At 41.4% G+C, this 25079-nt stretch overlaps 1 protein-coding gene and 1 long non-coding RNA gene across 6 annotated transcripts; one reads left to right on the top strand and one right to left on the bottom strand.

Moving 5' to 3' along the window:
* The first annotated feature begins 104 nt into the window (after window positions 1-104).
* Window positions 105-23266, top strand: CMTM3 (CKLF like MARVEL transmembrane domain containing 3). 4 transcript variants are annotated; one of them, XM_043526016.1, is made up of 6 exons: window positions 105-821; window positions 2869-3089; window positions 16350-16505; window positions 18662-18757; window positions 20118-20238; window positions 21644-23266. In XM_043526016.1, the coding sequence occupies exons 1-6, from the start codon at window positions 722-724 to the stop codon at window positions 21670-21672; spliced, it is 723 nt and encodes a 240-aa protein (XP_043381951.1). In that variant the 5' UTR covers window positions 105-721; the 3' UTR covers window positions 21673-23266. The 4 variants fall into 4 exon arrangements, with proteins under 4 accessions (XP_043381951.1, XP_027676914.1, XP_043381949.1 ...); XM_027821113.3 differs by lacking the exon at window positions 105-821 and having other exon boundaries at window positions 2737-3089; XM_043526014.1 differs by lacking the exons at window positions 105-821; window positions 2869-3089 and adding an exon at window positions 14626-14760.
* LOC119563679 lies at window positions 11223-16354 on the bottom strand. 2 transcript variants are annotated; one of them, XR_006285103.1, is made up of 3 exons: window positions 15504-16354; window positions 14890-15107; window positions 11223-14292 (listed from the first exon to the last, which is right to left on the bottom strand). It is a non-coding gene; the product is annotated as an uncharacterized LOC119563679 (long non-coding RNA). The 2 variants fall into 2 exon arrangements; XR_006285102.1 differs by having other exon boundaries at window positions 11223-15107.
* Window positions 23267-25079: the final 1813 nt, after the last annotated feature.

Below are 25079 nucleotides of genomic sequence, written 5' to 3'. Positions count from 1 at the left end.
AGTAGTAACTGTACTTCAAAGCAAGAATTATTTGAATTAACACGAGTCTTCTCCTGCCAGATATATTTAGGGACAGATTTTGACATCCATAGTCATGCTGAATAGTATCTTACTCTATAGGTGGGCCTGTTAATGGGATCACTGTGAAGTAAAGTATTATTTGTTTTGAGTAAAGGTATCAGGATCTGACCCTTAGAATTAGTGTTATTTCTCATTGGACGAGTACAGCCCCAGTTTAGTGCTATGTAACCCAAAACAGACTTTGAAATACCATTCCCTTTCTTAACTAAAGATTTAATGATTGTATTCTTTACCATTTCTGTAAACTCAGGAGTTTTGTTCACTGAGATGGGATGTTTTTCCATCTGGAAAAATACAGCCTCAAAAATTATGTAACAAATAAAGGCAGTGCTAATAAGTGCAACTAGGAGCAAAAAGTATGTTTATTTCTTGTGAAAAATAACTCAAATTGGCTGATGAAACATTCATAGAGTATGTGGATACTCTGCAAAAATACTTTTACTGAAACCTGTTTGCTGAGTTTTTATCTTCATACTCTGAAGACAGAACAAAAAAATCTAGTCTGTCTTAGAAATATGAACCATAGCAGAACACAGCTGTAGTAATGCCATAAATAGTAAGTGCTAATGTACAATGAAAGTATTGGACAACATTTGGGCTAAGATGTATTTCATTTTCCACAAACAGCACTGCAATTTTAATGGAAATAGCTGCTGAAGAAGCTGTTGTGCTCTGTTCAGAGTACAACGTTAAAGGTCAAGTACAGTTCAGAACCAAAGCTTATCTGTTCAAATTGAATAGCACTCCCAAGATGCAAGTAAGTTGTAGTTTAAAGCTAAGCATATGGATAGTGCAATAGTCATAAATTGCCAGATGCAAAGAATGTCATAAACAGTACAATATGCGAAAACAAGGAAAATGGGCTTTGTGTTAAAATTGACATTTTGCAGCTATAGTCAAAGCAGTGACATAATTTCACAAAGGGCTCTTTTCACTCCTAAGCAGGTAATTTCTGGATAGGGAAGTGAAAGTTTGGTGAATTTCAACTCTGTTCCTTCTCATTATTTGTCAGGGTGAGGAATGGCAAAAGCTCAAGTTTGCTTCTCCACAGAAGTGAATAGATGAAAATTGCAAGAGGTAGCCTCTAAAAATTCCTCCATGGACAAGGAAGACCCAGAGATAGCACTTGGACCTTGGCTCTAGACCAGCGATTCTCAAACTGGGTCGGGATCCCAAAGTGGGTCACAACCCCATTTTAATGGGGTTGCCAAGGCTGGTGTTAAGACTTGCTGGGGCCCAGAGCTCAAGCCCAAGCCCCAATGCCTGCGGCTGAAGCCCTGGGTGGTGGGCTCAGGTTACAGGCTGCCTGCCCAGAGCTGAAGTCCCTGGGCTTCGGACCCCCTGCTTGGGGCAACAGGGCTTGGGCTTTGCCCTCTCTTCCCCCACCTGGGACGGTGGGGCTTGGGCTTTGGCATCCCCATCCTGGGGTCGTGTAGTAATTTTTGTTGTCAGAAGGGGGTCGTGGTGCAATGAAGTTTGAGAACCCCTGGGCTGGACCAATCTCTGAAAATTCCATTATAGATTCTTACTACAGTACTACTAAATCAGCTTCTGTACTTTTCCATATTTTTTTCATTCATACATTTAATTCTGTCTTAGAATTGACCTCTTGCCTCTCTCTGCATGGTTGCAGTATAGTTTTCATATTTTCTTCAGCATTCTCAATAGGTTTTTTTTGCCTTTCTTGTCTAGCAATGATGAGCTATGCTTTCAGAAGTACTTGTATGTTTGAGCTGCTGTTTCCACAACCTACATTAGTACCTTGTTCCATTCTCTTATTCTTACAAATATTAAGTTGTCTTCTGGTATTCCTATACTTGACTTCTGGTCAATCGGCACTTAATCTGCCAGTTTTTACTACTTTCTAGTGACGGTTCTGTTGCTGTTTCAGCCACTAAAATAATAATGCCCTGATTATTATTCTTGACCAAAATAACAAATAAACACTGAAATGTGAATTTCACAACTTAAATGGCTGGTCAGTTATGGAACATCTCATGTTAGAGAATTGTTTCCAGCACTTTAGAAATATATGCACTTGAACTAGTTAAGTTTACTGCTGTGTCAATGGTATGTTTAGTGTTGCATGTAATGGAAGGAACCTGAAATATGCATTGCTACCTTGTTGATTATGGTGTTTTGCAGCAATGTTGCACCATGATGTACTGGAATCTGGATTATTCTGGGGGCACAGGAGAAGTTGCGTAGGTACTAAATTTAGATGGTAAAGACTGGGAGGATATGCAGCCAAAATTAGGGAGATTCGGGAACTAGATCTGGGGTGTTGTAATGCCGTTAACACCAGGATACATTGGCATCCAACTATTCGTGCGGTAGGAACAACTAAATTTGTTTTCTGTTTATTTTAGGCATTGGGCTTTGTGGAGTTGGGCCAAAAATTAGCTGGGTCCAGATGTTTCTAGCACTGTCATGCCACGAACCATCGAAGTCTGGGTTTATTGCTGTCATAGGAGCCTCTACACTTTTCTATTTGGCGGTACATGTTTGGGAGGAGGGGGAGAACAGCCGGATCCAGGTGCTAGCGCTAGGTTTTTGCCGCGCTGTTGCACCAGGATGGAACCGGCAGTGGAAGTCTGGGGGCGCAGAGGCAGTACAGAGGGCTCAGGCTGGGGTACAAAGCTTGGCTGCCTGCCAGCGCCCAGAAGCTCGCTAAGCGCAGCAGGCCAGCCGGGGGCAGGGAGGAGAGCCGGGGCGCGGCGGCAGAGGCGCTCAGGCCGGGCACTCCCCAGATTTGCAGATGTAGAAATTTTTTTCACATTTCCGCAGTGTCACGATTTCCGTTTCCCTCCTTAAAAAAAAAAATCCAAGTCCCCCGGCGCTCAGCCGCAGCCCGAGCCGCCCAGGCGAGCCCCGCTCCGCTCCCGGCCATGGACCTGCCCGCTTCGGAGGAGCCCGATGCCCCCGCGCCTCCGCCTGGGCTTCGCGCGCTCCTGCCCTCGAGGGAGTTCCTCTGCTCCAGCAAAGGGCAGCTCCTGCTCGCCGAGTCGGTAAGGGCTCCGGGAGCCTCCTCCCCTTCCGCAGCGTGCCCCGCACGGCCCGGGCTGGGAGGGACCGCAGCGCTCCTGGGGTGGCTCCGCGCCGGCCTGGAAAGGCTCCCCCACCCCGCTGCTCTCATTTCAAACAATGGGAACCCCACCCTGCCCACCCTCCTGGCTTCGGGATCTGCCCCAACTCTCTCCAGCCTGCCATACTCCGTCCAGGGGGACAGCAAGCAGATCGCGAGCCCCGACGCTGGCAAAAAGTTCACTCAAGGAAATAGGAACCAGCTAACAGGCCCACTTGACTGGGTACAGTGAGGGGGCGGAGGTGTCTCCGCTGGCAAACAGCGTACAGGCCCCATTCCATTCTCAGCTCAGGGTAGCTCCCCACTAGCTCCAGTGACTTCAATGGATTTGCTCCAGTGTAAAGGAGAGCAGCATTTGGCTCTGTATTTGGCTGTTTCTAAGTTAAGTAGGAGAAATTTCTCATGTCCTTTTGTGTGAGAGCAAAATGCACAATAGCGCTGACGGGCAGATGCACACTCTAAAGTGAAAACGTAGCACACAATGCCAGAGCTCGGGTACAGTGGGGACCTTTAGGATTAGAAGTCTGAGGTACTGTACCTGGGCATGATGGCATGTTTCCACCTTCCCAGTGTATTTCCTTGGGTAATTTTTCATGTAACTTCTTGTGACTGTTTCATAGCTTACAGTGTTTAAATGTTTGTGTGTGCAAGTTTATTTGGGAGTGATCCCTTTTTCAGTTTAAAAATCATCACTGATTTCTAGCTCATAGCATAACTTGTGGTGAAGTTCCATTTACTGCTAATAAATGGAGAATTTTGCAGAGACAAGATCAGATATCCTCTTATGCTAAGGAAAGGATGCATTTGATCTCCTTTGCAGAGTCACCATTTAGTCTTCAGAGTAACAGCCGTGTTAGTCTGTATTCGCAAAAAGAAAAGGAGTACTTGTGGCACCTTAGAGACTAACCAATTTATTTGAGCATAAGCTTTCGTGAGCTACAGCTCACTTCATCTGATGCATACTGTGGAAAGTGTAGAAGATCTTTTTATACACACAAAGCATGAAAAAATGTGTTTACCACTACGAAAGGTTTTCTCTCCCCCCACCCCACTCTCCTGCTGGTAATAGCTTATCTAAAGTGATCACTCTCCTTACAATGTGTATGATAATCAAGGTGGGCATTTCCAGCACAAATCCAGGGTTTAACAAGAACGTCTTGGGGGGGGGGTAGGAAAAAACAAGGGGAAATAGGTTACCTTGCATAATGACTTAGCCACTCCCAGTCTCTATTCAAGCCTAAGTTAATTGTATCCAATTTGCAAATGAATTCCAATTCAACAGTCTTGTGCTGGAAATGGCCCACCTTGATTATCATACATATTGTAAGGAGAGTGATCACTTTAGATAAGCTATTACCAGCAGGAGAGTGGGGTGGGGGGAGAGAAAAACCTTTTGTAGTGGTAAACACACATTTTTTCATGCTTTGTGTGTATAAAAAGATCTTCGTATAAAAAGATCTTCTACACTTTCCACAGTATGCATCCGATGAAGTGAGCTGTAGCTCACGAAAGCTTATGCTCAAATAAATTGGTTAGTCTCTAAGGTGTCACAAGTACTCCTTTTCTTTTTACCATTTAGTCTGTTGCCAAATCAGCATGGGCAAGTAGTGACGAGGAATGAGGTTAGGGTATCCATTGAAAATACAAAGGTGGTTGTTCATTTTTCCCAAAATTATAGTGCAGTCTTTCTCTAGCTCAAGATTTGAGAGCTGTGTTGGGTATGAATCTAGGACTTCAGGTTTCAGTACTGTCTATCTGGCACTATACTTGCTAATTTTTAAGTTTGACAGATGGAACAGCACCACATTAGAAAGTCAGGAAAAAAAAGCATTAAGATTGCAAGAGAATATATGATGAACAATGAAAGAAGAAAAGGAGTACTTGTGGCACCTTAGAGACTAACCAATTTATTTGAGCATGAGCTTTAAAACCTGGGAGGGGAGTTAACATATTTGAATCTCCATTTTCAATCAGTTACTCTGGAAATAGCCAGAAATTTAAGCGCTAAGTTCTTTCTGACTTTTTTTTCCTATTGAGCTTCTGCAGTTTACACACTCACAACTCACTCACAAAACATTCACCTTTGGACCTGAAATATTCCATGCTTGGATCCCAGTCCTGCATCCAGATGTGCAAGCAAAGAGCCCTGTGTTCACATGGAGTTGCATTGGCTTTAGGGAGACCCTTTGCATATGCGGGGTCCATGCTAGCAGATCTCAAGGCAGGATGAGTTCCTTAGTTTTTGCCCAAAGGTAAATTGTTTTGGAAAGTGAGGAAAATTCTTTCAGCAGTTTTTGAATTGCAAGAGGATTAAAACACTACACTTCTCCAATTGTAAAAACGTTATTCATTTTTTCTTCGAAACAGATAATCCTTTATATTTAAAATATTAATGTTAACTGCAGTTTTGAGAACTCAGCAGCAGGTGCTCAACCACCGAGGCACCCAAGATCAGTAGGCAATAAATATATGGAGCAATCATTAGATCACCGATGCATGTGAACTCACCCACTAGATCAGCTATGGGGAAGGAAACTCATACAAGGAAAAGGAAATTGGTTTGCCGAGCAGGAACATGCAGCAGGACACCACACTCTGGCTGTACTATTTCCAGAAATCACACACTGTGAATGAAGAGGGTAATAAGATGAATGGCTGACAGCCTCTCTCTTTCCTGTGGGTTTATGGTCTCCGCCGCTGGGGTTAGCATGCTGTCTGGTATAGGGAAAACAGAGGCAGAGAGAGGCAAAAGACTTGGTTGGATAGGTGGAAAATGTCATGAGGAAACGACGATTGTTTTTGTGGGTATTTGGGTGGCTAGAAATTGCAAATTGTAGTGTGCACCAGCTCCATTAATAATTCTCATCCCTTTACTTTCTTTAAAAATTCCAGGCAAAAACCTAACATTAATGCAACATTTCAGGATGAGCAATCAAGCATTTATTCTGGAAATACAGCAGCTCAACCAAATTTGCTCTCTTGAGCATATGACTTAAAATATTCTCTCTATATCATTATAAATTGTTACATAACACAATATAAACTGGACTCTCTTATACCTCCTTACATGTAATCAATTTCAGTCTTTCGATAACATGGCTTTTATGTCTGCAAAAGATATGTGTAAGGAATATTGTTTCAGTCATGGGGCCAGATTCACCCTTATTTGGGGGTTAGTTGGGTGAAGACAGCTTTAAATCAGTGAAGGCTGCAGCCTGAATTTACTAGCCACACTCCTTCCTAGCCAACCCACATTTTGGGCTTCATTGGCCCATGGGAGCGGGCAGGTTGCTGTAGCTATCCCTCCACTCCTGTTGGTCTTTGCCACCAAGACTCTGTTCCTTGCTCTATTCTGCAGAAGCCAGCAGACCCCTGAATAAATCTGTTCTGTGAATGGTTATAGTTTATATATGGCCAAGTTAAGATGGTCCCATGCTTTCACATTTCAGGTGAGGCCAGTTTGAAAATAGTTGAGAGATTGAGACCATCTGTTATGCAAGACAGTTCAGAAACTATGTTGCTAGGTTTAAGATAATCTTAACTTTGAGGCATCTGACACTCTATGTTGCTCCAGTGTAAAATGATCTTAAAAAAACGTGAAAACATTTCAGCTTGCTAGCTTTAGGTGTTCCAAGCTTCAAAATAATTGAATTGTGGTTTTCTTCAAACCTCTCAGACTTAAAACCGAAGCTGTCTCCAGATTGTATGTGCTGTAACTTACTGGATACAAGGAGAGAATATCAAAATCCCATCTTACATTACATTATATATAGTATTAATTCACAAGTAATGTCAAATAGCACAAAGCCATAAATTATGGTGTAAGCACAAATGGGCAAAGTTAAGATTGAGCTTGCAACCATAACTCTGCATTTCCTGTCCAGAGTGCTTGATCTCTCAGCCTCCCATTAATATTAAGAGGGATTTCTGCATGGAATATGCAAATAGGTTAACAAAGGTGGGATGTTTCAGAATAGGAGTTTGAATAAAATGAGACTCTCACCGCTATTACTGAATAGTAGTGTCACATTGTTATTCAGTGGATTGGTAAATTGCAGAAATCTATTCAGTTTGTGAGGATTCAAAGCCATGTAGTTACTAGCATGTCTCAGTGTAGACTAGAACTTCTCTGTTTAGTTATAGAGTGTATCTCATGGCTCTTTCAAACACTCAAAACCTAAGCTGAAAAGTTGAAAGAGCGATCAGCACCTAGAAAATGAATGTTAACAACAGACCTTGAAGAAGTTGGATGGCTACGCTGAGCTTGAACTTCCAGGAGCACATCATCTGCCCTGTTCCAGGCTCTTAATGCTTAAAGTTGTACAAAGTGGGCCAAAGCTGGCCACAATTGTCAGTTTGCAAATCCATCCAGTGCAGCTCCTATCTCAACCATTGCCCATATCTCAATATAGGAGGGGCGGAACACAGCCTCTTGCACCAATCTGCAGCTGGCATATGGTCAATACCGTAGACTAGCTCCTCAGCAACTCTTAACTTACGTCAGGGCTGGGGCTATTTGAGAATCAGGGAGCCATAACTGCCTCCCTCACTTCCCCACCCTCCTTTGCTAGCACTGCTCAGGTCTCAGCACAGGAGAGAATCTGGCCTTTAAGGTGGCTAAAAGGCACCCAGTCTTTAGTCTTGTACAGCATAATGGGCACATAAGTCTGCAGTTGCCGTACATCCTGCTGTGTGTTACAAAGTGAATCACATCACTAGCAGTTTTGAGAGGACCATTGTGAGCTCTGGTCTGCTAGTGAGCTGCATGCTCTTCATATTGAATCAAACAGCCATGATGAGCATTTATATATACATTGATTTGTGAATAAAAAGGTTTCATTTTCACTCTTTGGCAGTAATTTCTCTGTCAGAGGCAGCAAAGTGTAACATACTTTGAGAGTTGCCAGCTTTGGGGAAATCCATTACTTCATTTAGCAGAAATTAGCTTCAGCACTAGCCTATCTACTGCCAGAAGCTAATTACTATCCTAAATTTTAGTCACATAACGAGTTTCCCCCCTGCTCTGTTTCTTTCCCTTTTGGTCTTATCTTCTTATTTTGATTCCACCTGGAATAACTACACAGCCACTAAGAAGCAATAACAAGGTACATGAATTCAGATACGTAAGTTTTGCCTTCTCCCCCGATCCTGCTCACTCTTACTGCCTCTCCTCTCACCCTTCAATCAATCCCTTATTCTCTGTTTAATTATTTTAATAATCTTCCCCTCTTAATTGCTTTTCCCCATTCCTATTTGCTTTCCTTTTTCTCTATATTTTCCAGTATTTTAAAAATCTTTCCCCTCTTTATCCATTCAGTTTTTCTGCAAACCATTGTCCCTTCCCTATTGAAGATTTTGCAATCATTTCTAAGCTCTACCCCTCCTCCCCCCACACACACCCAAAAAAGACATGCCAGGGAATCATGTAACAGACAGCGCTGCTGCTGACTTCCATACCATCGACCCAGGCAAGATTCCTTCTCATCCATTCTGCTCCCCACTGCAAATATATAAGTCAAACCTTCATGGTTGTCTGGGTCACTGCTTCTCTCCTAAAATTAAGTGGTGCATCCAAACTCCTGTATGCCTGATGCACCCCTCTGGGAGGCACTATAGATATTTGTAGAAACACAGGACAAATACTCCGAATTGCCCTTCACAAGTATGGTGGATGTTGCGACACAAAGGATGCAGAAAAGGTGATGTTTGTTTTTCTTGTCTTCTGTCTTTCTTCTCTCTTTTCAGTCTTCTTCTCTGAAGTGAGCCCTATAACTGAAACTTCCAGCTGAAAAGGTTGTGTAATCAATGCCTCTTCTGAAGAAGACCCCTACGACTTTCTGTGACTCAGTACATAGAAGGTGACCTCTGCAGCTAAATCTCTGGAGACAGAACTTCATTTCTGTGTCAAATATGATGGAGAATTAGTAACTGGAGTACCATAAAGTTCACTATGTGGATTTGTTTCTCCCTTTGCATGAAGTGTGTAAACAAGATGAAATAGGGAAAATTAGAGCCGCTGGTGTTTACCCTCTGACTAAAGGAGATCTTCCTTGACCGTACTCAACAAGCAATGTGAATATGCAAGGCTGCTCTTTCCCATGAAGCGGGAAAATAACATGTGTTTGAACATTCAGGCTAGTGGATGGTGGCCAGTGAGACTATGTATCACTGTGCAAAGCTCTAAACTATTGCCTGGCCCTCAGTATGATCCCTGATGAACTGCAGAGAAGGGTGTAATCAGTAGAGAGAGGCTAGAAAAGTCCTCACTCTGCTTGCGACCTCCACAGGTCCTTCATTAATAGAAGCATAATCCACTCTAACCATTTTAATTATATTTTATACCTGTAACTGAATGACATAACTAAGAGGTAGGAATCATTACTGATAACAACTTAGGAGCCCCAGGCACATAAGATTAAGAAAGTTTCATGTAGGAGAAAAATACCTTTCTGAATGCAATAATAAAAAATAAAATCAGGCTCCTTAACCAGTTAATATTAAATAGCAGTCTCTTCATTAGCCTGTTCCCTTATGGTGGGACCCTTTTTACAACAGGATATTGTTGTTGCGGTCCTGTCTATGGACGGTTATGCTAGAGTTGTGAGCACAAAAATACTCCCACACAGTGGAAGGGGCAGCAACCTGGCTAAACTCTCAACAGCAATTTTAGGCGCAATAAGTGTTCTAAGTGATCTCCGTGCTAATAAGGAGTGATTGCAGAAGACAGTTTGTATTTTGAGGGTTCTCGTGATTCCAGCTGTGTAGAATACGTCCTCTCTATGAAAATGTTCTACCTTCGCGTGCTACAATTAAGGATAATTTGAAGAACTTTCAGGAGCAGTTGAGCTTTCAAAGGTTGAATGTCTTCGAACAGGGACTTGTGAACTCTTCTCTGACTAGAACAAACACCCTCTCTCTATTTTTAGCATAGAAATAGAAAACAGAGAGATTTTTAGAAAAATTGACCAGTTACGACTCCTTGGCCCCTCTCCCATCGCAATGGTTAAAGATTGGACTTCAGAGAAGGGATGAGTATTACATAAGGGTCTGACTATCAAACATTCAGGTGCAAAAATCACAGGCAGCTCAATATCCTCAGTGGTATTACAACAAAACATAGTGGCTGTCAAAATCCTTTTGCAAAGTGAGACCAAATTGTGGCCAAGATAAAAGTCAGTACCTGAATTTTATTGTCCTTTTGGATAGGTAAAACAAGCCCAGTAAGAGTGAAGCAGATAGAAAACCCCCATTTTCATTTGCAAATTTAGCATGTAAACATTATCAGCAAGCAAATAAAATAAAATGGTTAGGTGACAATGGTTTCCATTTCCTTTCTGCTTTCTTCTGAACTTGTCTCTTTCTCATTAAAGTCCCCAGCTATGTGCATTGGAAGTTAATAGGAGTCTTTCCATTGACTTCAATGGCCTTTGGATCAGGCCCATATCCATTATAACCACTTCCTTAATACAACAGCAGAGCACAGCACAGTGGGGGTCTATTTATCATGAAAGAACAAGCATCTCTCCCCAGTTGGGGGAGGCTTTAAAGTTGCTCAAAGAACTATTACATAATCCTATAATTTGTGCCAAATTTTGCTGCTTACAGCTAATTAAGTGGGTGACTTTAACCCAGATGAATACATTTTCTATAGTCATAAACTATCAGAGAATTTACCCTCAGGCATGTTAGCTCAAATATAGGACCTTTTTTTCCTGCCAAAGCACACACATTCCTCTCATTTCCCCTCCGTGAGTTTGGACTATGGATCATTGTAAGGCTCTTTCTCGGACGTTATTTGTTAGGACTGTCCTGGTTGGAATCTAAAGAACAAAGCTTTCTGTTAAAAGTTGGAAGCCAAGAGTTTGTTCCTTATAAGCAATTGTACTGGCTGATGGTAAAACTATCACCTACCCCTTAGTGGGAAGAATTATAGTATCTAGTGGGAGTGTGATGGTGCTAATATTATCAAATGTAATAACTTTACAGGGCTGCAGAGTTCATAGAATTCAAATCTTTGTCAGACCCAACATTTACATCACTAAAAACAAGAGACAAGTAGCATTTCATGTTCCATTAGTAATACTGACAAAATTCTGCAAGTTATAAAACACTAAATAACTCAGAGTCCACACAGCAGTTACTTTTTTTAAAAGCCTGTTCTTTCCTGCTTTGCTTGACACATTTGCTGGAATCCCGAGATGCTGGGAGAACCCCATCTGACGATCTTTTTCTGTTTTGAAGTTCCCACATCTAGAGAATATAATTAGCATCAACAGAAAACTGAAGATAGAATGAGGCATAGGAAAAGTGCATCTATATGGTTATTTCAAAACAAAATTCTTAGTGGATTTTACTAGCATAAGGCAAACAATGTTGGTGATTTCGTAGATTAATAGAGTTTAAAGATAGGAGGGATCATTAGATAATCTAATCCAACCTCCTATATATCACAGGCCATTACATTTCACCCACTTACCCTCGTATTGAGCCCAATAATTTATGTTTGACTTGGATTTCAATCCAAGCACATACTGTCACTGTGTCTCACACACTAGTTTTGTGCCTGAAGATACAGAATCTCTGCTGATATTCGCAAAGATCTCACTGAACACAAGTTCTCTCTCCGTATATTCCTCCTTTTATTCCTATGACTTTGTATCCTTGACTTTGTGGATTTTAAAGTACACTCTACTTCATTTGCCTCAAAGTGGGTTGCTGTTTTCCTTAACTGTTGCCAAAAGGTTGATCTTACGAGAATGCAAAGACTCTTCTATATGTCCAACCCACCTGAATTAGCTCATGCCTTTGATGGAGAAACCTTGCGCTGCTGGTGGGAATGACAAATGTGCACAGTAAAATCTGGTGTCAATATGCTAAATTAATGGAGTCTGGTATAGAAGCTCTCTGTTATTTTCTTCTGTTTTTATGGACCACTCACCTCTGAATTACGTCTTTTTGCTTTTTCTTCTACGTTCTTTATAGTGTAATTCACTACTTAAATTGTGCTCAATTCTTTTTGGTAAGCTAAGCTATGAAGTACAGTTTGTGTTTAACTCTTCCAGTATTTGGATTCAGACAGCCCATCTTTGCTTCACCTATTTATTCTTGTTTTGTTTGTCCCCATCCCCTCTGCCCTGCCTTCAGCCAGAAAAAGGACAGGAGATTTTTAAGAAGAGCAGTGAGAAACAACACTTCTCATATTCTCAATATTATGGACCTTCCAACCAGCTCCCAGCGAAACAGTGGGTCCATGTCATGTCCTGCAAATGCAAGTGCAGCAGATATGCTTATAACACAAAGTTATGGGACTTTCTATTTCCTGGCCAGAAAACAGTAGCCAGACTTATCTTGGAGGGGAAAGGAGGTGGGGGAACGAAATCAGCACTTTTAAATTTGTATTTCTACAGGATATGTCATTTCTCATATTCTTCTACACCCTCCCATAATCCGCAACACAAAGGCTTCGTCCTTCACTATCATATGTGCAACCCTAACTTGAGCCACAAGAATCATCCACCACCTACGAACAGTATCAATTTCTTATAACAGGTTCCTAAGATGAAACAAGAACAATGTCATATACATATTTACCTACATCTTCCTAGGAATTTCATACCGCCCCTTCCCCCCAGCCCCCGCAGTCTACCACCACAGGTCTAACACACCAAGACAAGATATGTTCCATCAGAAACTGTCTTCCAGGCCCCAGAAACTACTATTCCTTCCATAAAAATCTCAGCACTCACTTGTCTATACTCATTAGGATCAGAGTAAGGTTGCACATTTGTGACAAAAGAAGCCTACAAGTAGAAGGTGGTGAGTGGGAGTAGGAGAGTATCAGAAGTGACATATACCGGGAGAGAAGGAATGTAACTGAGGATTTCCCAGGGATTATTTTAGGGATTGCATAATTAGTCATTGAATTTAGCAACCTTAATTCTAAATTAACCAAATCTTCCTCTAGGACAACCTCAATGCTAGCTGGAGTTAGAATCATTCCTTGTTTCCCCCGCGCAACTTTTTTCTGTGTTCCTCATTAATCTTTACTATAGCACCCACCTCAATCTTTCATATTCACTGCTTAAAGTGGGCACGTGGAGGGAAGGGGCAGTTACAAGTTGTCACATCCCTGGGCAAAAGAAAAAAAAAATCAAGCTAGGTCGCTGAGGGGTGTACTTTAAGCACCGTCTTACCTGTGGTATTGTTCCCAGATTATGACAGATCCCTCACTTTTTTCAGACCACTTTAAGCACCGATTGTATCTCATAATAAATAACAAACACACCAAAAAGCCAGCACTTGAAACAGGGAATGAGATTACTAACAGTGTCTTCCATGGTATTCTGGAGGATGAGCTGAGTCCATAAGATACATGAGAATCAAATGGAATATACACAGAGCTTGAGGTTGAGCCATCACACAACAGAACTGGATTCAGGAGTAAGCCATATGTATTGCACACCAAATCATCCACTCCTTTATAAGTCTGAACAAACCCATCTGATATTAAATGCATGAGATGATTTATTGCACTAAATTATTATGTTCCCTCTACATTTGGTCACAGATGGAACAATCTAATAAGGCAATTAGAGATCAGTACGAAGGTTTGTTAGTTTAATAAATTAGTAAATAATCCCAACAAGATTAAACTGCTTAGAACTCTCCTAACCTAATGTGCTTTCCAGATATATGTATTTGAGGGCACTGAATGACCTCTCACAGGAGCAATTAGTGACTTATATGGCAAATGTAACGCTCCTTAATTGATGTACAACTCGGTGCAGGGAATATGTTGTAGTTGCAGACAGCCAAACTAATAGATCTGAAATTCAGTGAGACAAATGCATTGACCCCTCTAATATAAACACTTTCTGAAAAGGAGACACTGCTTCTTGAAAAACAGAAAGGGCCATCTTAACAAACAAACATGTACATCCCTCACTTCTCTGACACTAGAGATGGACTTGGAAACCTCCACATTTAGAAAGGGGAATTTGAACTCATATTCCAATTTGACTTTTGTGGCTTGCCTATCGCTGTAATGGTCTAGAAACATCACTGACCTTTGTTGGGTTCAACATTTGGCTCTGTAAGGGAAGTTTGGACCCATCTGTATCAGACACCTGTAAATGCAGAAATTCTAAGCATAATTGGATAGAACCATGTTTCCAGGCTGTTCCATAGCATAATCACACTTCTGAGATTAAATGAACATTTCAAGAGTGCATTCCAATTAGACTTCCATTCAAAAAGCAGCCCCTTGAGCCCATGCATTTTTATGTTTGACTAATAAACTGACATTTCATTAAAACAAGGAAGCTGTGGAGTAGTTTCTTCAGGCATAGACCACTCTCAAACACAGCACAAACCTGTCACCCAGGACCAGAACCTAGCACACATCATTTACTGATATCCTATTTTCCAGGTAGTGAATAGAACAACATTGAAGAAGGAGCATGTTTGCGTCATTCTATTTGAAAAGGAAGCTTGTGAATACCAGTGATAACACCACCTATGACTATCTGAGTAGCAAATCTAAAATTTTGCATTTGGGAATGGTTCAGAAGAGGTGTGGCTTGCTGGGAAACTCAGTATGTACATTTTGTGGCTTGGCGTGCAAATAATTTTTTTAATGACTATGCTAGAGATTTTTGTTCTTAGAGAGATTTTGAAATACACAAGTCAATTTGATCCAGAGAGAAGCCAGCTGTGCCACTCACCTCTAAATGGCGCCATCTTGGAATTCTGGGCATAGGGCCTGGCCTGCTGCTGCTTTATTGGCTTCCCATCAGTGCAGATAATGTTGTATTGCAGCTTCCCATTGAGTTGCATTAAAAAACTGTCAAATATTGCTTTACGCTTGGTTTGATTGTTATCCTGTCTTTTCTTGACTTCTTGTGGGCAGGTGTGTCTTCTTCTTGTGGTTGGCCAGAGCAGGCTGAGAGAGAGAGAATGTTAATTGGGATGGGGGGAGAGGGGGAGAGATTGTTTTAACAGTTTTAATTAACACACATCCTATAGGGGGAAATTAAAGGCGGAGAGGCTACTGGCTACACTAACGACAGACCGAGCCAGAGGCCCATAAAGCTGGTCTCCAACCCTTAGACAAGTATGTCAGGCCAGAACTTCTCAAAACAAACTCGGGGTTTGGGCGGGGAGTTATTTCTCAAAATGGGTGATTTAATTCATTTTTCACATGTAAAGGTAAATAAAATTTAATTTTTAAAATAGAATCCATCTGTCCTCTGTCCTTCCTCCCCTCACTGAAATAACCCATGGCTTTCATGCTACAGTTTCCCATCTGTAAAACTAAAATGACAGACCCTTTACTTACCCTCACAGGTGTGTCGTTATCAGCGGCAGCAACCCAACATTCTTTATATCTATTTCAGGTTGTGCTGTATTGTTTAATCACATCTCCATTGTAGAGCTTTCCTTTTTGAGCCGTAATATAGCAATGCCTTTCCTTGCAGCCAGAGCATTGCAGAGAGAGTACCCATTTTTGTTGTTTTGGAGGTTTAAGGCAGAGTGGGATAAATACCGTTCTATAACACACATAGCAGGTTCATTTTATCTGAACCACCTCCTTCCTGAGAAAAATCTTACTCAAGTCTGTTCTTACCAAAGCAAAGCAGTCAATGCTGGAAGAAAAACAAGAACCTTTGACTCATGGGAACCTTTGAACATTAGCAACTGTCAAAGGTTTTTTGTTTTTTTTTAATCATCATCAGCAGCAGAAGAAATTATATTTTTTTCTTTTAACTCTACTGACAAGACTAATACCTCTGGGCTATCTGAACAATAACTTGGATTTCGGATGGGAACTGCTTTGCCTTGACTGAAAGCTTAGAATTGATAAATTCATTTTCTGACAGATTCCAACTTTGATCACTTAATTATGTTCCCAGAATTGTTTACAGTTCAGGGCCAAATGATAGTCTCACTTAGATAGGTGTAAATATGGAGTGGCTCCCCGGAAATCCATTGGAATGGATGGAGTTATTTTAAATTTACACAATTCTAAGCAAGCGGGGCATGTAGAAAGTAGCATTTGCCATCAGTCACTGGACTGACTGAAATATGCACAAGAAATCTCTCTTCAAAGCCTCTCAGAGCTGTCCTGGACTCTGTCTCTGCGGTACCATGTGAATAATTAGCGATGTTTTCCCTTGTACTCTAGGTGCTGTCATTTATCACCTTTATCTGTTATATTGCATCTTCGGCTGCATCTTTCATGATGGCACCACTCATAGAATTTCTGCTGGCGCTGTTTCTTTTCTTTGCATACTCCTCTAAGCTTAATGAGAAGTTTAAAGGAATCTACTGGCCTTTGACGGTAAGTGGGATGTAAAATTCACACACAACTTCAATTGTACAGTATGAAAGTAGATGATAAAAGGGATAGAGCTGCATTTTACACTAATTGCTAACAACTTGACCTTTATTATTAATAAATTCTCTCTAGTGCCTTTCATCCCACAGGACCAGAAGTCATGTTACAAACTGCAATAGATTATACACTATAACTTTGTAGCTACCGTTTTTTATGAGAGGTAACATTGTAGTTGGAGCCCAGGCCTAGGATCTACTGACTCTGCAATTGACTTGCTGTGTGACTTTAAGGTTTTATTCTCAAAAGCACCTTGCCTCAGCCTGAGCTTTGGGCCAGCACTGGGCACTTTTGAAAAATCCAACCCTTAATCTCTGTGCCTCAGTTTCCCCATGTTATGATGTGAGGGGGAAAATATCACCTTGCTAAAGTGCTCTGATATTCTCAGTTGGAATGTGCTATTTAAGTGCAGTCAGAGTAGCAGTTGCCCCAACAACACAGTAAGGAGCTATCTGACCCTTCTGGCAGTTGATACCCAATTTGTATGAAGAAAATCACCTTTAAACTGAAAAGTACTGTATCTGATCTATAGGAAGCCTGGAGGAGTTGCAGGTTATTACTTACACTGACCACTGGATGGCTCTGTTGCACCAAACACTCTCACTATAGGGAATATTTATCTAGCCGGACAATTTATTTTTGCTTAGGAAAAAATCCCAACCTAGTTCCATTTGGATTCCCTATTAGTGCAACGTAGGGATAGTTGGTCTTAATGAGTTTTGAGTTAAATATTGGTAGAGTCTTTGATGGCTAAAACTATGGCAGTAACTTCATCATCTCAGAGAGAGCGTACATGCTTTCAGTTCCAATCTCAAAAGCCCTCTCCCCTTTTCAAATAAATGCTTGTCTTTTACTGTTTTGTAGCACCCTTCACAGAACCATCTAAGAACAAAATGAATTGCATATTTATTATGTTCATTACGGTAACGTGTACCAACCTCAGAATTCAGATTGACCTCAAAGGAATTCAATTTCCTGGAGGATTTGTGTGTAGAGATGCCATTTCCACAGCACATTACAAACACTGATATAAGACATGTTTCCTTTCCCAAAGAGCCTACAATGTCAACCATATACACAGCATATTTTACCTAAAAAAGAGAAAGATTTCATCTCCCTCCATCACTTCCTTGGTAGTCTGGATACTCTCCATTTAATAGACTGAACAGAATTCTCTCTCAACCTTTCATCCTTTACATGTCAGTACACATTTAGTATAAACTACAGCTTCAGCACGTTTCTGATCAGGCACTGAAGATAATGTTTTCATTTATACAGTCGGAAATATTTAAGTTCATTGTGGTGCGTTTGCTGTGCCACTCAGTCTCCTGGCTGGTACAACTGTTGCCTGGGGAGAAAATAATCACATTGATTTCGATACAGTTTCTTGTAATGTAATTAGATTCTCAGCTGTATAATTTATTCTTATTACCATCTAAGAAAATTACTGTGTACAAAATAGAACCAAAGGAATGGAGGCACTAGACATATTTACAAGTAGAATAGGTAATCCAGTGCATGGCCCCGCCTATACCTTATGTGCTATTGTCCTTTGGCCATCTAGTTGGGGTCTCAAATGGCAGGGCTTTCCTGATTTCCTGTAAAAGCTATCCACAGTCTAAGATGATTCCAACTGGAAAGCTTCTGTTAATCATTTCTAGCTGTCGCACAATCATGTTCCATGCACAGTCACTGAAGACAAAGCACTAACTTCTGATCTCAGGAACACTAGCATAAATCCAAAGTAATGCCTCTATTCTCAAGTGAACTCAGTGGGGAGATACCCTTCTCAATTCAATGTAAGGTTTGCATTGATTTCCAGGGGCTAACTTTGGATTTGTAATATCACTGAGATCAGATTCAAGCTACCGGAGTCAGGATCCCAAGCACATTAAAAACAAATTCTTTTTTCGATTTCCCAGATATACCAAGAAAATAGCAAGTCTACATGCAGATCATAAAATAGTTATAACTATATAATCTTGAAATTCTGATGACAAAAATATTTTTTTAAAGTCCCCATTTTAAAAGCAATTGTAACAGGACTTTAATGTGTTACAATAATTTGACTATTTAAATCAGCACTGCATTGTGTTATACAGGATTTCTTGCGCTGTGTCACTGCCGCCATTATATATTTTGCCATCTCAATCGCTGCAGTCTCAAAATATTCTGATGGAGCATCGAAAGCAGCTGGAGTAAGTAGTAAAAGGAGAAAAGCGATTTCCACTTCTGCATCTTAGTGAACTGTACTTCAATATATTTGAGAAATAGCTTCATCTTGATCTCATTGAAATCAGTGGAAGTTTTGCAATTGAATTAATCTACGCCAGCATTCGGCCCAAAGCGAGAAAAAGCAATTTATTGTTAAGAACAAGGAACTGGGAATCAGGGGATGTGGGATCTGTTCCTGATGTTGCCACTCACTCATTGTGTGACCTCGCTTATTCTTGCCTCTGTTTCCCCATCTGTAAAATGAAGATAGTAATACCCATTTCTGTAAAAAGCACTGAGATCCTTGGATGAAAAGCCCTATATAGCTACCAAGGGTTGTAATTCTATTTAATAAAATATGATCCATGTTGCAAATATTTTCAGACTTGTGTCTTTGCTGCCTGTTTTTGCACCGAGCAGTTGAGACAAAAGCAATGGCATTTTCCCCTTTAAATACCAGGTCACCAGCACATGGACTGTGAAGTGCTTTTCCTAGGGAGATCACAGTCAACATTTTGTGCTCAGAATGAAGACAGTCTCTTTCCATTTATAACTTAAAGCCAAAAAGGTATAAATATTTTATGCAACATAAATAATATAAATCAAATTTGCATAATGTTTTAAAAGATATCTTGGATCCTTTCCTCCCTGTCAGCCTGACAGCTTAACCAAATCATTGGAAAGTGAATAAAATTTCATAATAAGGGTTTGATTTTCAATCTACCTTTGTCACTATTTTTATGCATGGGAGGTATCACATGTGCCAGATTCTTAGCTTGCTTAGCTACAATGGCCTCATTTTTTCCAGCCTCCTTGTCCTGTTAATTTAAATAGGCAGCTCCAGAGACACTGCACCCAGTACAGCTTTCAGCAGCAGATCAGTAGCCTGGCAGAAGGCCTTGCAGAATGGCAAAAACTAGGCTTATGGAGACTGGAAATGATCTTGATCTCCCAGACGGGAATTCCTTCAGTAGAAAGGGGTTTCCAGAATCACGCTGGGCCCCGTGGGACACCTTTTGTATCTCCAGACATAGTGACATGCCAGGTGCTCAATGGTGCGTGTGGCTAGAGCAGTCTGGCTGTTCTGAGCTGTGGAATGACCCATAGGTGACCGGGGGAAGCCTCCTTTTAGATCCACCTCACAAGTTGTTAGGCAGGCCCTCAAATACTCTCATAATTTAGTAGGTGCAAAGGTGGCTTAAAGCCACCTTGGCCCTATTGCTCCCCCTCCCGTTGCCCCATATTTCCTCAACGATTTGCCTATTGTTAGTTAAGGTTACCCCATTTTTGTCATTGATGGTTGACATGAACTGCTGATGAAGAGATTATCCTTCTGTTGTATAGGTATTTGGCTTTATAGCCACAATAGTGTTTGCTGTTGATTTCTACATTACCTTTAATGACCTGGTCATGTTTCTCAAACAAGGCGGTTCCGAAAATGAAACTGAAGCACAAAAGTCAGAAGGTAGGTAAATGCCTCCCTTATGTTTTACAAGTGATCAAGCAAAACCTCTGGCTCTTATTTGACAGATATGTGAGAGTTCCCAGCATTAACTAGTCTATGTAGACTCTGTTCGTGGTGACCCAGAACTCGTGTGTGTTAACTATTCTATGGTACGAAGCCATTGCAGTCAGTAGCATATTAACTAAGGGTATGTCTACACTACCTGCCGGATCGGTGGACAGCGATCGATCCAGCGGGGGTCGATTTATCATGTCTAGTCTAGAAGCGATAAATTGACCCCCAAGCGCTCTCCCATCGACTCCTGTACTCCAGCGCCGCGAGAGGCACAGGCTGAGTCAACGGGGGAGCGGCAGCAGTCGACTCACTGAGTTGAAGACACCACAGTAAGTCGATTTAAGTACGCTGACTTCAGCTACGTTATTCACGTAGCTGAAGTTGCATAACTTAGGTCGACCCCCCCCCAGTGTAGACCAGGGCTAAGGCTTATTGATTAGAGAAAGTTCAATCTCCACCCTGTTTTAAGAAAAAATGCATCCCCTGTGTTTTGTCTAGTCAAATTTTAAATGTGCCCACTGATGATGCTTCCTTTGGGAGACTATTCCACAGACTAATAGATCTTACTGCCAGGGAGTTTCTTCTTTGCACCAAAAGGTTCTAGTCTTTTACGTATCGCTGACTGTTTTAATAGCTAATACCTGTTAGCCTCAAAGATTTTCATGCCATGCATTCCCATGGGCTTTCTAATTCTTTCCCCTCAACTAGACTCATGTACTGTATTCACAGTATGAATAGGAGCTGAGCCCTCTAGGAAGACGAGGGAGTACCATAAAAGCAAGAAGTGGGTACTCTCGTTGGCAAAATACAAGGCTTATAAAAGACAGCACAAATTTTGTAGAAGGTCTTTAATAGAACTCATGTCTTTCGTGAAGGCTTCCTTTTCACAGTGACCTTGCCCATGGTGTCTCCGCGCAGGGCCAGCTCTAGGGTTTTTCCTGCCCCAAGCAAAAAATTTGCCGCTCCGAGAGCACAACTGCCCAAGCCAAAAAAGGGTGGCCGGGATGCCGCCCCTGGAATTGTGCCACCCCAAGTACGTGCTTGCTTCGCTGGTGCCGAGAGCCGGTTCTGTTTCCGCAACTTGTTTCGCTTGAACTGTTGTTCTTTGTATTGGATTTGTCGGAGACGAACTCCTGGGCAGGACTGTGTCTCTCCTTTGAAGCACCACAACCATTTGCAATGGTATGGAAATAAAAAACTGTAACTAAAGAAATCCTCCTAAGATCCTATTTTCTTTGAAGCAGCCACCTAAAACAGAGCAACACATCTATTTAAACAGGAGTGAGAAATGGCCCCGCAGCTTCACTTTTCTCACTGACCCATCCCCCTCTTTATTTATTTATTTTTTTAGATGAGGCCTCTGATTCGGATTCGGACTGAAGAACAGCGCACCTACCGATTGTGAAGTCAAAGGGAAGAGATGACCTATCTCTTTCCTATTTGCTAACTGCACTGCCAGTTGAAATGTTTCCCTTTCTTGTTTTGGTCTCAGTCACGAGTATATTCTCTCTCTTTTTCCATCACAGTCACGAAAACCAGTGACACAGTGATATGGGGAAAAGACTATTTCAGTGTCACAGAACATTTCTTTGGAAACTGGCCATTTTGTAGGTGTGCAACCTTGTACCTAGATACATCTATGTCTGAACGTGAATCTTAATTCTGCATGGCCCTCCCTTGTTCAGTGCACTACAAAGTACTGAGTAACAGGAACTTCTTATTTCAAACTTATAACAGACTTATCTTTTAATACGCTTTCTTTATTTCAAACTTTCCACTAGATTTCCGAGTCTGAGCTTTCTTACTACATTTTTTCCAGATTAAGAAGCCAACAGTATTCCTTTAGATAAAGTCTCACTACCTCTACTAGCTAAAGCATTTGAAGGGACAGGTTATATTGGATGTGTAGGTTTCAGAATGCATTTAACTATATGTCTGCTGCCTATGTGTGACCATGAAAATGGCAGCTGGAAACCTGCAACATGAGCAAATCTGAAAATGCCTCAGGTTAGCTAGTTTAGTGGACATTCAGTTTTCTGTCATTTTGTAAGATTTTCTGAGGAGAAATCAACTTCTTTCTAATCTGCTTCTGTGGGGGCACATCACGCCCTTCAAATTTTATGGCAAAGATGAGGCTGAGCATGAGAGACATAGTTTTAACCTTCCCTTCCTACCACCACTGCAGAAGCCTCTACATGTAGCCTGCATGTTTAGCTCCAGTTTTGGGGGCATGGTCAGATGGGCCTGGCTCAGAGCCATCCACATGACGTTTCCTACCCCATCAAGCCTGTAAGGATTTCTGCACAAGAGCCCACTGCTCTATGCTTTTCATATTTCTTGCTCTCTGCTTTTAACATCAGTCCTCCAGTCAATAGTGTTTAGCCCAGGTAGGGAAACACAGGGCTTACAGCTCCTGATAGTCAGGCTGCCACAGATAATGGAGGAAATAACATGGAGACAAAGATGAAGTGAGCTGTAGCTCACGAAAGCTTATGCTCAAATAAATTTGTTAGTCTCTAAGGTGCCACAAGTCCTCCTGTTCTTTTTGCGGATACAGACTAACACGGCTGCTACTCTGAAAAGGCTTCTGCAAATCTCACCTTATCTATGCTTTTGTGGTATAGAAGGGCCATTCCCCTGTAGAGAGCCTCCTGACAGAAATCTCAGTGCAGCAAATCGCACTTTCCCAGCCCTCTCTGGTTTTTCTGAGAGGGCAGATTTGTCCCTTGGTGTGGGGTTTTTAGGAAAAACGCCTGCATTTCAAAGGCGTTAGAGAGAGGGTAACATAACCTATCTGCAGTAGTCACACCTTCTGACATATACATCCCAAACAATAACTTAGTTAAAAGAATGGCAAACTCCATGTACAGCATTTGATATGCTTATTTCAAAGAAACTCATATGTTAAACAAGTATTTCATATAGGCACAGGACTGGTGGCTTTTCTTCTTTTCTCTCTTTTTTTTTTTTTTTTTTTTAAAAGACTTCATGACACAGCAGATGGTACCAATAGAGTAAATGAAAACAGAGCCAAAACAATAAAGGCAGGTTTTGCTGGGAATAAACATATTTTGTGTTTCAATGACCTGCTAGCAGCTTCTGGACGGCTAACAGCCAACAAGGTACCGATGAGCAGCATAGAGATGTTTCAGAAAGAATGGTCTGGCTTAACAAGGGGATATCTGACAGACAACCTTCCCGTTCTCCACAATTCCCATTTCCAGACCACTGAAGGAGTAACAACAATGAATGTTTATTCCTGAACGTGCAAAGTAATCATCACTTATCTCAGGAAAGAGCCCTTTGGACTTTTTCCAGTGTGGAATTCTGCATTTCCGTCATACCTCTCTTTTACTGTAATATATTTACTGGCATTTACTGTGATGTTAGGGACCTGTGGTAATTTTTACATTCTCTTTTTGTAATTTTAAATTTTTTTAATTTTTTTTATGTACTGCATGTGAAACCCTGGAAACTAGCCCAAGATTAACATTTATAAACCATCCTGGATTATACCATCTTTAACAGAAGCTGAGTTTTGTGTTTTCCTTTACATGTTCTTTATTTTACAATCTCATTTTATAAGCTTTCATTGGTTTTCATTGTAAACCAGATACAATAATACAGTTTGGATTAATCGTGCCAGCTAGCACAGAGCATTGTAAGAGGCAGTGAGAAACCTGCTGCCTCAGCACTTGGAGACTGCAGGCTCACGGCTATATCTTTGTAGAGAATAGCACACTCCTCTAACCCAGGCATAAAAGGAATGTCATCAGAAATGTTGTTATGATCTTCAGCAGTCTTTGGAAGTAAATAAGCTGCTGTGTGTTTTGGGATCTGATACTGTCATTCTTGTAAACAAATCTGCTCTTTAGATTTGCAATTTATTCACACGCTATTTCTGGAATTCAGGAATTATTCCTCAAAACAAAATGAAAGTTAAAAATAGTGGCTTTTATGCTGATGTTCTCAAAATCAAGAGATGCATACAAAAATACTAAGGTATTTCAGTATCACTTTCATAGGCGCCGACTTCCCCTCTTTTCTGTGGGTGCTCGACCCCCACTCTGCCCCCAGCCCTGCCCCCACTCCACCCCTTCCATGAGGCCCCACCCCTTCCCCAAAGTCCCCGCCCCAACTGTGCCCGCTCCCTGCCCCTATTCCAACTCCTTCCCCAAATCTCCCCATGTCTCCGCCTCCTCTCCTGAGTGTGCCACGTTCCTGCTCTTCCCCCACCCCCCCGGAGTGTGCAAACAGCCGGGCAAGAAACGCTGGGAGGTGGGTGGAGGATTGGGGGGAAGGAGGAGGTGGGGCGGGGGGGAGGGGAGCTTGGATGTTGGTGGGTGCAATGAACCCACTAATTTTTCCCCGTGGGTGCTCCAGCCCCAGAGCACCCACAGAGTTGGCACTTATGATCACTTTATGATCAGAACAATTAATCATCAAGTGATCACATTGTATTGCTTGCTGTCACAATTTTATATTTATTGTTGAGATATTTGGTGTTTTTCTTAAGCCTCAGCTCATGGAGTCATGTTATTATGTGAGACTGTCAGTTGTCATCTACAAAATTTATAGCTCCTATAGTGGCTGGGGGGGGGAAGAGAATGAAAAAAATCTAACTCTGAAAACCCAGGAGTCAGATAAAGGGAACCCAAATTCATTTTTAAAGTGATGTGTTTTTAAAGCCAATCATGATTTTTGGGGGCCTGACTCAAGATTTTTGAATGCTTGGGGCTAGCCATGCTCCACTAAAGTTCTGATTTTTTGACAAGTTCAAGTCAACG

Source organism: Chelonia mydas, chromosome 12 (genome assembly GCF_015237465.2).
Source record: "Chelonia mydas isolate rCheMyd1 chromosome 12, rCheMyd1.pri.v2, whole genome shotgun sequence".
Taxonomy (NCBI): Eukaryota; Metazoa; Chordata; order Testudines; family Cheloniidae; genus Chelonia; species Chelonia mydas.
This window is presented reverse-complemented; position numbering and strand designations above follow the sequence as displayed.